The 14,261-nt window shown below is 37.7% G+C and overlaps 1 protein-coding gene across 1 annotated transcript; it reads right to left on the bottom strand.

The window, feature by feature from the left end:
* Positions 1-10,535: 10,535 nt before the first annotated feature.
* LOC122279829 (disease resistance protein RGA2-like) lies at positions 10,536-13,424 on the bottom strand. Its single transcript, XM_043090701.1, has 2 exons — positions 13,102-13,424; positions 10,536-10,766 (listed from the first exon to the last, which is right to left on the bottom strand). The coding sequence occupies exons 1-2, from the start codon at positions 13,405-13,407 to the stop codon at positions 10,740-10,742; spliced, it is 333 nt and encodes a 110-aa protein (XP_042946635.1). The 5' UTR covers positions 13,408-13,424; the 3' UTR covers positions 10,536-10,739.
* Between the last annotated feature and the right edge of the window lie 837 nt (positions 13,425-14,261).

The raw sequence follows: 14,261 nt of genomic DNA, 5'->3' as shown, positions 1-14,261 counted from the left end.
CAGTCAAGTAAATAACTCCAGATTCCAACCCAACTTAGTTTTACATTCTTCCAATTTAAGATTCGGCATATCAAAAATCTAAGTACTCTCACATAAAGGAACAGGATCATGCCAAAAATAAAGATTTCCCTCATGCACTTTCCATTTAGAATGAGATTGCACAAGAGGAATACTCTGCAAAATCATCTTTCAAAACAAGGACCCTTTCTTTGGATCCACCATAGAAATATGTCGATCCCCAAAATATTTAGCATGAAAAAAATTAGACCAAAGAGAATTACCTTTCAATAAATTCCAAGCTAACTTCATGTGAAGAGATGATTGCACTTCTCTAAGATTACGGATACCCATACCACCTTCCAAGAACAGCTTACAAATATCCTCCCAAGAATGCCATTTTTTCTTAGCTTTGCCATATTTTACACCCCAGAAAAAAGTATGAATGATTCTTTTTAGTTTCTCAAGAATGGCTTTAAGCGTCCTTAAGATGGAAAGACTATGCAGAGGGATACTTTTGAGAACATGTTTGATAAGAATCAACCGTGCCCCACTAGATAACAATCTGGCTTGCAAACCCTTCAACTTGGCCTGGACTTTTGCAATCAAATCGTCAAAATGAACAATCTTCTGTCTACTGGAGATAATAGGAACTCCCAAATAATTGAAAGGAAAACAGCATTCCATAAAACAAGTGAAATGGAGGAGAGCCCGAAGTCTAGACAAAGAAATCTATGAAGAAAAAAATATATTGGATTTCTTTTGGCTAATGACTTGCCCTGAACATCGTTCATAAGTCTTCAACACCTCAATAATAGCTCTCAAAGAAGCCTTTCCCCATTGCAAAATAGCACCATATCATTAGTGTAAAGCAGGTGATAAATAATAGGGGATCCCCTAAGATGATAAAACGGAATGATTTTGCCCATCCAAATCCGTCAGGACTCGAGATGCTATCTTCCGGAATAGAATAGAGAGCATCATATAGTTCTTGAGCTGAAGGGACATGGGATAGGAAATTATTCTCATTCAGCAAAATAACCGATTGGACTAAATCCTCTAACAAAGGCTCATCACGATGATTGCCAGCCTCCAAGAACTGAGAAAAATAAGATATAGCCTCATCATGGATCTGCTCAAGAGAGGATAGAATAGTACCATCCTTAAGCTTAATCTCTTTAACCTCTTTTTGTTTACGACGACTGACAGCCAAGAAGAACATAGAGTTAGCTTCACCCTACTGAATCCAGCCTTGTTTAACTTGTTGAGATAAACATTTTTCGTCCCTATCTAGCCATACAGAGAGCTCCATCTGGGAGGCAATTAAATCATCCTCCATGTCTTCTGAAAAAGTACATTGCAAACTAACCTCCAAACCCTTAATACGGTCTTCAAGCACAGCAATGTGAGTATCCATCCTCCCAAAAATATGTTTGTTCCAAGATCTCAGCGCAATCTTTAATCTTCTAAGTTTAGTCACAAGCCTATACAAACGTGAGCCTCCAACAGTTTCACCCTTCCAAGAGACCGAAACACAATAAAAAAATGGAGGATAAGAAACCCACATCTGTTGAAATTTAAAAGAAGAAAAGTCATAGGAAACAAACTAATTATCCAGCGAAACCATCATCAGTGCATGGTCAAAAGAAGTGCGCCAAGTATTCCATAGGCGCATTAGGGAAGACATTCAGGGCCGCCGTATTCTAAAAAAAATGGTCAATGTGCACCCATTGTCGCGATCTACTAGAATGAGCATTATACCAAGAAAGATAATTCCCACTAAAATGCATATCAAGCAAACTGCATGAACCCACCCACTCATTAAATTCCTCCTTAGCCAACGCCAATCTTGACCTTGCCCCTCTGCCCTGACTCATTCCTAATAATATTAAAATCACCTATCACCATCCCCGGCAAGTTGTGAACATTTGCATCCCTCAAAGAATCCCAAAGCCTTCTGCGCTCCAAGTAAGAACATTTGGCATAAATAAAAGTAAAAAGGAAAACTTTTAACTTCTTTTTAATCCAAACTGTCAAAAATTGATCCCCCAGACATTAAACAACAAGATCTAATTCCTGAGACCAAAACATCCATAATTTGCCACTGCCATAAACATTAGAACAACAACAATCAAAATGCAATCTATCACGGCACATATCTAAATGGGAGTTACGTATCATCAACTCCGCAATAACAAGAATTTTAGGATGAGACTTGGAAACCAATTTCTTAATACGCTTTCTCGAAGTTCAAACACCCCGAGCCGTCCAAAACAGGTAAGATGTCTTCATAAATTAAGTTGAGAGGGTTTGCTTACAACCCTGGAAGAGCCCCTGATTTTAATTCATTTCCCATTCAAATTCTTTGCTGAGGGAATATCTGAATCTGAAACCACAAGATTTTCTTTAGCAAGATGTTCGAAGACCCTTCCCGACTCAGAGTCCGAATAGACTTGGCCTTCAATATAATCATTCATGCCTTCTACCCCTTCGAAAATCTGATTCCAAGCTTCCTGGGCGATGAGTTCAGCAATATTACAATGCGCTTGATTAGCACTGTTGGCCTCATCAAAATTCACAGCTGCATTCACGTTAACACACGTTGCACCAGTAGTCAATGCCTCCGTGTTAATAAAACCAGGTTGTAATCCATCTCGGTCCATACCCATCGGCAGATTCTCACCTTCGTTTAAAGACGCAGCAACTACCATCAACCCCTCCCTCGGAATAGCTACGTCATTAAAAGCATAGATATATAAAAAATGCCCTATTTTCCCTGGTCAGCGATGGAAAGCGGTTTTGGAGTAGTCTCAGCCTTCTCTGGTTCGGCACCCTCAGTAGACTAATCCATGTCCGTGATCTCCACTTCCTTTAAGTCTGAAGTAAGTCCTATGGAAAGCAATTCGGAAGGATTCTCATCCTGCTCTGTTTCGGCGCCCTCAAAAACATGGATCGTATCTGTGATCAACTGACTCTCTTCCCTCTTACTCGATTCTCCATGCTGAACCATGTTAACTGCAAGAACCATGTTAACTGGAAGCTCCACCATGTTTTCTTTAATAACCCATACTGGATCCAACTTAGCCTCGTCTTTCAGTTCCTTCAGATTCACCTTCCGACTCTTACTTTCCCATTTGCAGGTCTTAACGTTATGGCCTTGGACCGAGCATCTCATGCAATAGATTGGTAAAAGCTTTGAGGATTCCTGGGAGTACGGATCTATAATGCCTTGATAGGGTCTTTAGTAACATCCATCTCAATACAGACCCGTGCACCATCCGTACGAGTAGCACAATGGGTTGGGTTATCCCGTTTGAGAAATCAACCAAGGGGTGCCGTGATACTATGTAGGAACAATTCATGATAAAAGTTGGGTAGTAAATCGGGCAACGTAATCCAAACCGGCACACGAACAAGTTCATGGTCCTTTTGAAAATCTGTAGTCCAATGAAAGACTCTATATGGAACACCAGCAATCTCACAATTCTCACGAGCAAAGGCCTTAACGAAGTCACCTTCCAAGGATAAACGCACGAACACGTTCCATGGCCTCCTTAACGACAATACGATCAGTTGGTTCGTCAAACCCCATCTCGATCTAATGGAATCCAGAGATATACGTTAACGAAGAAATTTCAAAACAAGAGAATATTGAAATGGAATTGCCCAACGATCCATTTCATCTTGGGAGAAAACCACACATACCTCCCCATCCAAGGTTTTATGAGAGCGAAACAGCACCACCACCGTAGGGAGGGGCTGAGGGGATTCTAGAACCATGTCTCAAAATGATCTGAATCGAGGAGCAGACGCCGTAGTGGCCAAAGGGCCATCGGCGGCAGCCATGCATGAAAGCCCTAATCGCACAAGTCTAGAGAGAAAAAAAGGGCAAAAAAGGAAAACTCTGTCTCTCTCTGTCTCTCTCAAACACAAACGCATGAACAGGTCTATCTAGATCCCCTTTTAACATATTTTCAAGAAAATGTTTTGGGTCCGATTATGGGTCTCGATTGTCTTTTTTTTTTTTAATTTAATGATTAAGTAAATGTTTTTTAATGATGTTGTAATTTTCTTTTTTAATTTTTAAGGAGATTAAAAAAATGCATGAAAAAAAAAGTAAAAAAAATAAACACTCAAATGGCCTTATCAACAAGACCGTTTTGTTGATGCGTGTATGGACAAGAGAAGCGACGAATTATGCCAACATTTTTACAAAGATTGTTTAATGGATGAAATTCTCCTTCGGCGTCAGTTTGAATGGAGATCATTTTAGTGTTAAAAAATCTCTCAGAAAATGAAATGAAATTGGTGAAAATGCTTAGCACATCAAATTTATTTTTTCATAGGAAAAAGCCAAGTAAACCGAGCAAAATGATCCACTATTGATAGATAATATTTAAAACCATTTCTAGAGATAACTGGAGTTGGGCCCCAAACATTAGCCCATATAATATCTAATGGTTTAATAGAACAGGTCGAACCCATTGAAAATGGAAGCTACTTGGCTTTAGCTAAGGGGTAGTCCGAACAAGTAAATGAGTGACTGGGGAAATAAGGCAAACACATTGTGTGCAAGATCTTGGAGATTGTTTCAAGAGATGGATGACTGAATAGTCTGTCCAGCAGAGGAGATGAGCCTTTTCACCAAGATTTGCCGAAGGAGAATGGTGCAAGGAGGAAGAAAATTGATATAGACCATCACGAGTTGGTCCAAAGATGAGGAGCTTCTTGGTCCGAGAATCCTTGATAGAGAAGTGCATGGCATGGAATTCAGAAAAGCAAGCATTGTCAATATAAAATTGCAAAACAGAAACAAGATTTTTTGTTATAGAAGGTACATGAAGGAGATTGTTGAGTTTGAAAGAGTAAGAATTAAGAGAGAAAGAAGATTCACCAATGTGTTGGATCGGAAGTCCAGAGCCGTTGCTAACATGCATTTGATCACATCCATGGTAAGGTTCAAATGAAAGGTTCATTTGGGAAAGGTCATGAGTGATATGATGTGTTGCTGCACTATCTGGGTACTAGGTGGACTCGGGAATGGCTAAAGGAGAGGGGTAGTTTCAAAAAAGGATTTAGGAGGTTTGTACTGGTAAGTGTGATCGAATTGATAGTGGCATTGGAGGGCAACATGTTCGGGTTTTCTACAAACTTGACAAGTAGGTCAGGAGGAATTCGGGTGTTGATTTTGGTAATTTTGGGTGGGATTATTGGAAGACCTTCCTCTGTTAGAAGGGGACCTGCCTCACCCACGACCATTAAGGCCACCGCAATAGGAGCCCCTTCCGTGTTGGTCACACTGGTTGTTAGAACTAAAATTAGTTGAGGGCTCAAAGGGAGATAGAGGGTTTGGGTTGTTAGCCTTATGGGTCATGCAGCTTTCTTGGATCGGGAGTAGATGATACAAATCATGGGAGGTGAGGGGCTATGTGCGAGCTGTAACAGAGGTGATAAATGTCTCATAATTTGCTCCTAACCCATTGAGGAGGTAGGTAACAAATTCCTTGTTAGAAAGAGGACTCCCTGTGGTGGCCAGTGTATCAACAACAAGCTTAACCTTGCTGAAATATTTAAAGATCGATTGGTTGTCGCGACTCAGGTTTGTGACTTAACATCTGATTTGGAATTCTTTGGCTTGAGAATGTGAAGTGAACATAGATTCTAGAGAGACCCAGAGATCATGAGAGGTTTTGGAGGAGATAACATGACCAATTATTGTTTCACTGATGGTAGAGAAAAGGATGCTGAGAATGAATTGATCTGTGTGTTGCCATGAAAGAAAGGCAGGGTTGGTTATCTGGGCATTTTTGGTGGTGAGAAATTTAGGTGGAGGAGATTGAGTTCCATCCACAAAAGAGATAAAATCCTGGTCTTGTAGATCGGTTGAAATCTGCACTTTCCAGAGGATATAATTTTCTGAGGTTAATTTGAGAGTGACTAGTTGAGAAAAAGAAGAGGATAGAGAGTTTTAAGATGAAGATTTGTCGGCCATGGTATAGGTTGATCAAGGAAGAGAAAGAAGTAGAAGAAGAAGGATGAATCAAGAGACTGCTAGTCAAGTAGCTTTGATACCATAATAGAATTAAAGATAAATGCAGCAATCAATACTCTCTGAATATACTTGAATTGAATTGTTTCTCAATGAATAGTACAAAGAGTCTCGGCTGCTTTTTATAGGTATATTTACAATGTAAGTATTAAGGATAAAAATGTAAAATAAAATGGAACTTTGTTACAATGAATTTTATATCAGAGAAAAATGTAGAATCTTTTAGGCTTGCTAAGGTGGATCAGAAGGTTTTGGCAGCTTAACACTTTTGCAGATTTTACCTTACTGAGTAAGGTGGATACGGTGTAAGCATGACTTAGGTTGATCCCTTACAAGTTATATGTTCCTTTTTGAGGTTTCAAATATTCCTATATATTTTTTTAATTTGGATTAAGCCATCATGTAAACATTAATACAGGCGCACGTTGATGTCTGTATTTTGGTGACTAGGGCGGGAAATAAACAATATTATTCGGCAATTACCCAAGAGGTTCCACAATTTTAAATGTACAAGATTTTACTATCATTACGTGGAGACCAAGGACTTTAACCACTACCTTATAACCAATTTAAAATCTCTTTGTTGAGGAAAAAATCCAATATAATTTGTTATTCTCTGATTTGAACTTTGAGTAACCAGATGAATGGACTTAGTGAATTAGGGCTTTTATTACTCAATTCAAATGTCTAATGTGAGATTAATTTCCTAATTAGCCGAATCCAACATAGCCCAACTTTGAAAGCCCATTTGAGGTAAAGACCCTCCTAGCCCTTCCAACTTTGCTTTAGAGTTCAAAGTGATAGAAAAGTTAAGTGTCACCAAATATTAATGATTCGATCACCGCAGGGGTGAACTTGGCGTGGACGTTGGAAAATATTCTGAGAATCATTCTATTGTGAGTAATTTGTCAAGCTATTCTTGTGAAAATTCTAAGAATTATGGTGCAAAAAAGGACATGTAGTTGGGGCCGGGCATGCCTGATATCAGATTTTTTGGGATCAATATCTGTCTTATCTACCGAGAGGGCCTATGGGTAAAACTTGGTTTGCAGTGCTAACATGCATATCATGTTTGGCGTGCACCTTGCAATAGATATAGATCTCTTAAAAGAGGAACGCTACACAACTTTCCAACACTCTACATTCTATTTTTTTTAATTTTTTAATTTTTTTTTGAATTTATTTTTTTAAATTAATTTAATTCTTTTATTCATTATGTATATATTAAATATTTGATAAAAAATAAAATAATAAAAATTAAAAAAAAAATGTGAAGTGTAAAATGTTAGGAGGTTGTAAAAATTTTTCCCTCTTAAAATGCTTGAGTAAACCGTCGGACTTGAATGAGTTTAGTAAATGTTCAAGAATATTGAGCATTTAAGATTGTCAGAGAAGTTTATTCGACGGCTATAAATGCCTTTGGGTCCAATCAAGAATTTTAGAAAAATATTAATTTTTTGTACAATGGTCCATTTACTTGAAAGGATATATTTATTTTTTCTCGCATTTTCTATGTAAAACTAAAAGAAGAGAGATTACAGTTTTAAACTTTTAACCTAAATTATAATATAATGGTATGCAAATTTGTTTAAAAATGGTACAATGCTACACCCATCCAGCGAGGGTGTAGCATGATAAAGGTCAAAGAAAACATCGACACATTATCAAATGGGTCTCACACTCTTAGCACATGCCTCTCTACCTCTTTCTTTTTAGGATAACACTTTTGAAACCGCCACCTATCTTATCAATCTTCTTCCACACCCACATTGCAAAATAAATCTCCATACTTTATGATTTATCACAAACATCTTGATTACAAAAAAAAGTGTTTGGGTGTGAATGTTTCCCTAACCTTCGTCCCTACAATCATCATAAGTTACAATTTTGTTCCACCTCGTCTTTTTCTCAAGTATAGTCCCTCTCATAAGGGGTATAAATGTCTTGATAAAAAAAATAATAGACTTTATATTTCTAGGGACGTTACCTTCAATGAAAATCACTAACCTTACAAACACAATCCTAACCCATCACCCTCTCGGCCCAATCCACAACTTACGCCTCTTCCATTATTTCAACTCTCAATTCTTGGACCACCACCTCTACATAGGCTCACTACATCACAGCCCACAGATACCCCCTTATCTTACCCAACTCCCAAACCTTCTCAGTCCACATCTAACCCAACAAAACAGCCTCACTCGACTCCTCTCTCTCAAATTCCTACCGCTCAGCCCAACTCCAATACATCTTCTTCCTTCCCAATTCTGAAAACCCTAACTCCTCACAATCTCTCCCTCCCGCCAACCCAAATCACCACGAGCCGCTACCCTCTCCCTTTGTTCCACCATGCTCTCCCATCATAACCCGCTCGCATACTAACTCTTCCAGACCACGAATTCCAACTGATGGCACTATTCCCTACCCAAATCACAACTGTTATCTCTCCTTTGCAACTGTTCCCAACAATCCCTCATCATATACCACTGCTTCCAAATATCCCGATTGGCAAACTGCCATGACCAAAGAATTTGAAGCCCTAGTTCGCACTAACACATGGACCCTTGTCCCACCTTCCTCTGTCTCTAATATTGTTGGTTGCATGTGGGTATTTCAAACTAAACTGAGAGCAGATGGCTCCATTGAGGAAAGGAAGGCGAGGCTTGTAGCCAAAGGGTTTCATCAACAGCATGGCATTGACTACATCGTAACATTCAGTCCTGTGGTAAAACCCTCGACCATTAGATAGGTACTTTCTCTTGTTTCTAAAGGCTACTCTTTGAGACAAATTGATATGCAAAACACTTTCCTTCATGGAAAAGCTTATTGAAACTATTTTCATGCAACAACCACAAGTATTTATTGATCCTCTAAGCCCTGATTTTGTCTGTAAATTGAATAAGGCCATTTATGGCCTTAAACAAGCTCCATGAGCTTGGTTCTCATAATTAAGTGCTTGGCTTCTTAATTATGGGTTTGTTGCATCTCAAGGAGACCGCTCTCTATTTATTTTACACAAAAGTGATTTCTTTATCTTTGTTTTTGTGTACGTTGATGGCATGGTCATCACATCATTCTCTTATTCTGCTATTAGTTGTTTTCTTGATTCTCTGAGTAAAGCATTTCCTATCATTGACCTTGGTCAATTGTCCTATTTTCTTGGTTTAGAACTTGACTATCTCAACAATGGTCTTCTTATAACCCAAAGGAAGTACATCTCGGATTTACTCAAAAAAACCAATATGCTTGCTGCCAACCCCATATCCTTTCCAATGTTAGCCTCCACTAAACTTTCTAAATTTGATTCACCATCTGCTGAAGATGTCACTCTATTTAGGATTGTTGTTGGCGGCCTTCAGTACTTAATTTTAATAAGGCCATATGTTTCTTTTGCTGTGAATAGAGTCTGTCAATTTATGCATGAATTGAAAGCATCTTACTGGACAGCAGTCAAAAGAATCCTTAGATATCTAAAGTTCACCATTAATCATGGCTTATTTTTTACAAACAAGTCTTGTTCTATTCTTCATGCCTATTCTGATGGTGATTGGGGAGGCTATCCCGATGATAGACGATCAACTAGAGGATATTGTATATTTTTGGGTAATCACTTAATTTCTTGGAGCTCCAAGAAATAGCACATTGTGGCTCATTCCAGCATTAAAGCAGAGTACAAATCTATGGCCAATACAACTACTGAACTCATTTGGTTACATACTTTATTACAAGAACTTGGTTTCTCATTATTTCATTATTTCAGCCTCCTATTTTATGGTGTGATGATTTAAGTGCTACCTATCTCACAGCTAATCTTGTTTATCATTCTCGGACAAAGCATATGGATCTTGATTTTCACTTTGTTAGAGAAAGAGTGGCAGCTAAGATGCTTCAAGTTAAATTCTGCAGTGGCTAGGATCAACTAGCAGACATTTTTACCAAACATTTAATGTCTAATCGATTTTCTACACTAAGGACGAGTTTGACTGTACACATCGACCAACTCGAGGGGGCGTATCAACCTTACTCAGCAAGATAAAATCTGCACACGTGTCAAGCTGCCAAAACCTCTCGATCCGCCTCAGCAAGCCTAGAAGATTCTACCTTTTTCTCTGATATAAAATCTGTTGTAACAAACTTCCATTTCATTTTACATTTTTATCCTTAATATTTACATTGTAAATATGCCCATAAAAGGCAGCCGAGACTCCTTGTACTATTCATTGAGAAACAATTCAATTCAAGTACATTCAGAGAAAATTGATTGCTGCATTTATCTTTAATTATGTTACACCGAGTTGGAGTTGTTACTAGAAGCTTCAAATTGAGATTGGATTAATTACTTATTAATCTAAGTCATATATAAATTACTTACTAATCTTTCGGAAAAAAGTTACAAACCAATTCAGGACATTAATTCTTCAATGGAAATTGGATTTTTTTTAAAGAAATAATAAAATTATTCCCCATATGCATTTATTGAACAGATAGATAGATAGATAGAGCAATAATAACATATATGGAAGCAAATACATATATCCACCAATCCAACTAACTATCGCACACACTTTATACACACATGTCACTGCATGTATTTATTTATGTATTTTACATATCTTTATGCAATTTAAGGAAGAGACATATATGTATCTAAATTCGAACAAAGCTAATTCATACGTTCAGTCTCGCATTGGGACTACTCGTGGCTCACGAAAGGTGGAAGCTGCAAATGCACAAATATAAATATATAAAATCTGATTAATGTAATAGATCATTCACTAATCAAATTATTCAATTTTAATTCTTTTCATACAAAATAAGAAAACAAAATCAACTAACCTCTTCATCTTCAACGTTTATACAACCAAGTACTTTGAACTCTGGTATGTTGGACCAGTCTTCTAAAGTTGAGCACAATGTTTAATCATCAATTTTCCTAATGTTTTCATATGATTAATTCCCTCCAACACAGATGATTACTCATCGCAATCAATGATCACCAATGTTTGAAGTGATTTCAGAGTTGGCAACCACTCTGGTAAGGCTTTGAGATTTCCACACCACTTGATATATAGCTCCTTTAAAGTGTTTGTAGATCCTAGGAGCCATTCCGGTAAAACCTCCACCTTTGGCAACCCTTCTATCTCCAAGATTTTGAGTCTCAAATTGAAATCCTGTGCATCTTCTCCTCCTCCTGTCAAATCCATCTCTTTACAATAATTAATATACAATGACTCTAAGGAAGTTAGGTGTTTGTTAATAGGTGGCAAGGAGATCAAACTTTCACATCCCGCAAAAACCAATATACGAAGGTTGGTGAGGCACCTATCCATTTGTGGAAACAAGCATTCGAGTCTTGGACAATAGGCCACAACTAAACTCCAAAGAGAATTAAAACAACATACTCCACTCTCGAGCAGGCATGTATCTTGTATTGTTATTGTAAGAAGCCTAAGGTTGATCAAGTTCCGTATATCTTTGGACAGTCGTTCAAGGTTGACACATCCACCAAGCATCAATGTTTGCAAATTGTGTAGCTTGCAAATGGAATTAGGAAGCTTCATTAATGATGTATTAGATAGGTCGAGATATCTCAAATGCTTTTGAGTACCAATGGAACTTGGTAAATTCTTAAAATCTGAATTATGTATGTCAAGCACTCGTAAAGACTTGAATTTTTTTATGCATAATTCAACTGAGAATACATGGGGTTTGGTTCGATACATGATGGTCCGCACACTAGTTAACTTATTCAGAGACTTTAAAACTTGTAGACCATTGTATGAAATTTACAAATGACGAACTGTCGGAGTAATTTCTTTGTTGTTAGAGTCTACCTCCAACCACTCTTCATGGGCAATAGAGAGCACAAGGTCATGGACAAGATCATGCATTTTAAAGCAATACAGGCCCAACTCCTTTTCTTCAAAATCTTGAAAGAAACATCTCGACATTAACCCTTTAATATACAAGTCTCCAACATCTTCCAAGTCTTGTGTTTTGTTAACTGGCATTCGGAGAATTAATCCATGTGCCACCCATTGTCCAATTAAACAGATATTAAAAAATTCATGATCCTTTGGAAAATTAACACAATACACAAGACATCGTTTCAGATGAATTGGCATTTGATTATAACTCAATCGCAATGCAGGTAAGATGCCTCCTTCATTTTCTTCTAATTCCCAAATATCGTTATCTCTAACCAAATTTCACTCCCTTTCATTGACTTTCGAATAAAGTAGACCACCTAAACTCTTCACGGCCAATGGAACCCCTTTACACTTTTCCACTATTTTCATCCGCAATTGATAAAAGGTTTGGATGTCATTTGTCTTCGCCTTCCTTGAATGCACATTTCACAAACAAAGACAAACTTTCTATTTTTGATAGACCATCTAAAGAATGTGTGTAAATAGGGTCTAAAATGGAAGAAATCTTGTGACTACGTGTCGTTACAATAATGACACTTCCATGGGACCCTCCATTAAGCAAATATCAATTCAACCCATTTATTTCTATTTACATTCCAAACATCATCCAAGACCAGTAGAAACTTTTTATCTTTTAAAAGTTCTTTCTAACTAGTCTGCAATGTATCTTCAATACTTGAATTCTTATCAACTCTTTTGCAAGCAGATTTAAGGATTTTTTTCCATCAATTCTGTAACTTTAAAATTTGTAGAGATACAAATCCACATTTTTAATTGAAAATGATTAACTACGATTTCATCATTGTAGACCAACTTGGCAAGTGTGGTCTTCCCCAAACCTCCTATTCCAACTATGGAAATGATATTAACATTTCTATTGGCTTTCATCAGAGGCTCTATGATTTTTTTTTTATCCCCTTGCCTACCGATGACCAATGATTCAACACTGGAATGGGTCATTTCCCTCCATACGGGCATGACATGCACGTCTTCATGACGTTCAGTAAAATTAAATTGATCCTTACCAGCATTAATCGCATCTAACCTCTCTCTAATGTCCTTGATTTTGTGAGAGAGTTTTAAACGGGATGAAAGTGTCATGGAGGAAGAAAAGAAATGTCGTACCTTTGAACTAGTGCTTCTGTACGCTCTAATCGCTTGCTTCCTTAAAACTTTGTACTCAATTTCATCTATCACATCCTCTGCATCAGATAAGACAACTTTGAGCCTCCCAAGCCAGTTCCTCAGCATGGGGTTGCTTGCTTGCTTGTATTCAGCATCCAAGAGCTCGTTGATGTTAATGTCGGAAATCGTGCTCTCAAGCTTTTGCAGGTCGCTCTGGACGCCCCATGCCAAGCAGAACTCTTGATAAACTAGAGAGCCAAATTTCTGCAAGAGACTGGCAGCGAGGCTAGAGACAATATCAACCATGTTTTTCTTCAAGAAGGAAGTGGAAAAAGTGAAACCGTATTTCTGGCCTGTTGGTTGATATAGTTGACTCCCAGTAAGCCTATTGGAACATCACGATCGAAGACAGGTTGTATGTCCTACTCGTTTTGCATTGTAGAATGGTACAGACAAGACAAATGACTTGCACCAAAAAAAAAAAAAAAAAAAAGAGTTTATCACTGCTTCAAAATTCATTATAGCCTCTATTACAAAATTATTTTTATGATTTTTTTAAACCTAAAATCGGAAATATGTCCAATTAATAATTCAGTCATGAAGTAAGGAGTTTATTGGTAAATGTGAGAACGGGCATTCAATAAATTTTTAATTATTTGTTTCCTAGAGATGGCCGATATTGGGATCGAGCAGGATAGGTGAAGGGTTTTGGACACGGCTGTAGTTCGCACGTTAGCTTTTAAAATAGGAAAATATTTGCAAAGGTTATTACAAATTGGCTGAAACTGGTTTTATCTCATATTATTGGGGAATGTCAAAGTGCATTTATGCCCGGGCGTCTTATTACTAATAATGTCCTTATCGCTTATGAAGTGATTCAATTTGAGGTTTAAACGAACAGGGAAGAAGGGTTTTATGTCTTTGAAATTGGACATGAGCAAAGCATATGATAGGGTGGAGTGAGGCTTTTTGAAATCTGTTATGGAGGCATTGGGTTTTAGTGAGGGATTTGTGAGGCTGATTATGCAGTGTGTGAGCTCGGTCTATTTCTCGGTGCTTATTAATGGAGAACCTAAGGGTCCTATTTTTCCTTTTAGAGGGTTTCGACAAGGAGATCCTTTGTCCCCTTATCTTTTTCTCTTATGTTTTGAAGGTTTAAT

This window comes from Carya illinoinensis, chromosome 10 (assembly GCF_018687715.1).
Source record: "Carya illinoinensis cultivar Pawnee chromosome 10, C.illinoinensisPawnee_v1, whole genome shotgun sequence".
NCBI classification, from domain to species: domain Eukaryota; kingdom Viridiplantae; phylum Streptophyta; class Magnoliopsida; order Fagales; family Juglandaceae; genus Carya; species Carya illinoinensis.
Note: the sequence above shows the minus strand (reverse complement) of the source record. Positions and strands in the feature narration are given on the sequence as shown.